This window comes from Camellia sinensis, chromosome 2 (assembly GCF_055761805.1).
Source record: "Camellia sinensis isolate YWXY chromosome 2, ASM5576180v1, whole genome shotgun sequence".
Taxonomy (NCBI): Eukaryota; Viridiplantae; Streptophyta; class Magnoliopsida; order Ericales; family Theaceae; genus Camellia; species Camellia sinensis.
The window spans coordinates 145,965,518-145,966,829 of NC_138962.1; the positions used below are offsets into that span (position 1 = coordinate 145,965,518).

At 50.5% G+C, this 1,312-nt stretch overlaps 1 protein-coding gene across 1 annotated transcript; it reads left to right on the forward strand.

Moving 5' to 3' along the window:
• Positions 1 to 315: 315 nt before the first annotated feature.
• Positions 316 to 1,026, forward strand: LOC145819130 (uncharacterized). The gene is made up of 2 exons (XM_082913088.1): positions 316 to 593; positions 675 to 1,026. The coding sequence occupies exons 1-2, from the start codon at positions 316 to 318 to the stop codon at positions 1,024 to 1,026; spliced, it is 630 nt and encodes a 209-aa protein (XP_082769214.1).
• Positions 1,027 to 1,312: the final 286 nt, after the last annotated feature.

Sequence of the window (1,312 nt, forward strand, 5' to 3'; positions counted from 1 at the left end):
CGGTATGGGTTTGGGCAAAAATTCAAAAGTAGGATGCATGTAGTTGCTTTAGCCTAACGTGTGAAGCTAGTGACGAGCACATTTGGAATTATGTGCTAAATTATTTATCTTGTTCCTCAATTAGGACGTCAGGAAGAGTTCGAACTCGAGGTCGTAGGGGTGGAAGGCCAGGTCGAGGTCAAGGTCGAGGTCGAGGTAGCCGGGGTGTATATGCCAGTCCAAGAGGTCCCGGTACAAGAAGAGGGTTTTGGCCATGCTGACATGGCCGAACAAGTAGGGCACACGGAGGTGCCGGGGCAAGCCGGCCAAGCCGCAATGGGGGCTTTAGCTCAGGAAATGGCAAAGTCCATGAATATCTTGAGGGTTGAGACTCAAGCTAGGGAGAATGTAGCGGAAAAAAGGGCGAGCTTCCTTACGAGGGAGTTCCTATGGGCCAAACCGGATGAGTTTTACGGGGGCCCTGAGCCAAAGAAAGCAGACGAATGGCTAGAACAAACAGTAAAGACTTTTGAGATGCTTCATATAGAAGATAGTGAGTTGAGAGTGACTTTTGCGAGTTACTACCTCAAAAGGGATGCAGGGCAATGGTGGAAGTAAGCCAAGGGTCAAATAGCACCAACATGGGAGGCATTTGTGGTAGCCTTCCAAGACAAGTACCTACCTCCCACTGCTAGGGAGAGGTTGAGGCAGGAGTTTAAGGACCTTAAGCAACTAAACATGTCAGTGGTCGAGTTCGAAGCGGCCTTTTCTAGCTTGTCTCGGTTTGCACCGGAATTGGTAGCAACGGAGGAGCGCCGTTGCTTTGAGTTCGAGCAGAGGTTGAGGACGAAGATTCTGTTCAAGATTACTGGAAACATGATCCGAGATTATGATCGCCTTGTGGAGGCGGCTACACATGTAGAGATTATTGTGGAGGCTGAGGAGGAGAGACTTCAGAATTTGAGGTCTAGGGGCCAAGGGTCACAGGGGGACTTTAGGCCCAACAAGAAGAGTAAGAGCACCATTTCATCTCAGTCTCAGTTGTAACAGTCTAGATCTACTTACCCCTTGCCTAGTGCGGGCTCGGGGAATAGTGCACCGAATGGGTTTTCTTGCTTCAAGTGTAGCTAGCCGGGTCACAAGGCCTTTGCTTGTCCACAGAAGGGAGGAGGATAGCAGACGTTGCCATCACCACTACCGAATCGATCTCCGAGTCAGTCTCAGAGTAGGGGTCAGGGGTCTACTTGCTTTTAGTGCGAGCAGTCAGGGCATATGAAGAGAGCTTGCCCTCAATTGGGAGATGCGTCTGGCGCTTCAAGGTCTAGGCAGACAC

Coding starts and splice junctions, on each gene's coding strand:
- LOC145819130 (XM_082913088.1), top strand. CDS start 316: ATGGGGGCTTTAGCTCAGGAAATGGCAAAGTCCATGAATATCTTGAGG. Junction 594..674: donor GATGCAGGGCAATGGTGGAA/GTAAGCCAAGGG, acceptor TCCCACTGCTAG/GGAGAGGTTGAGGCAGGAGT.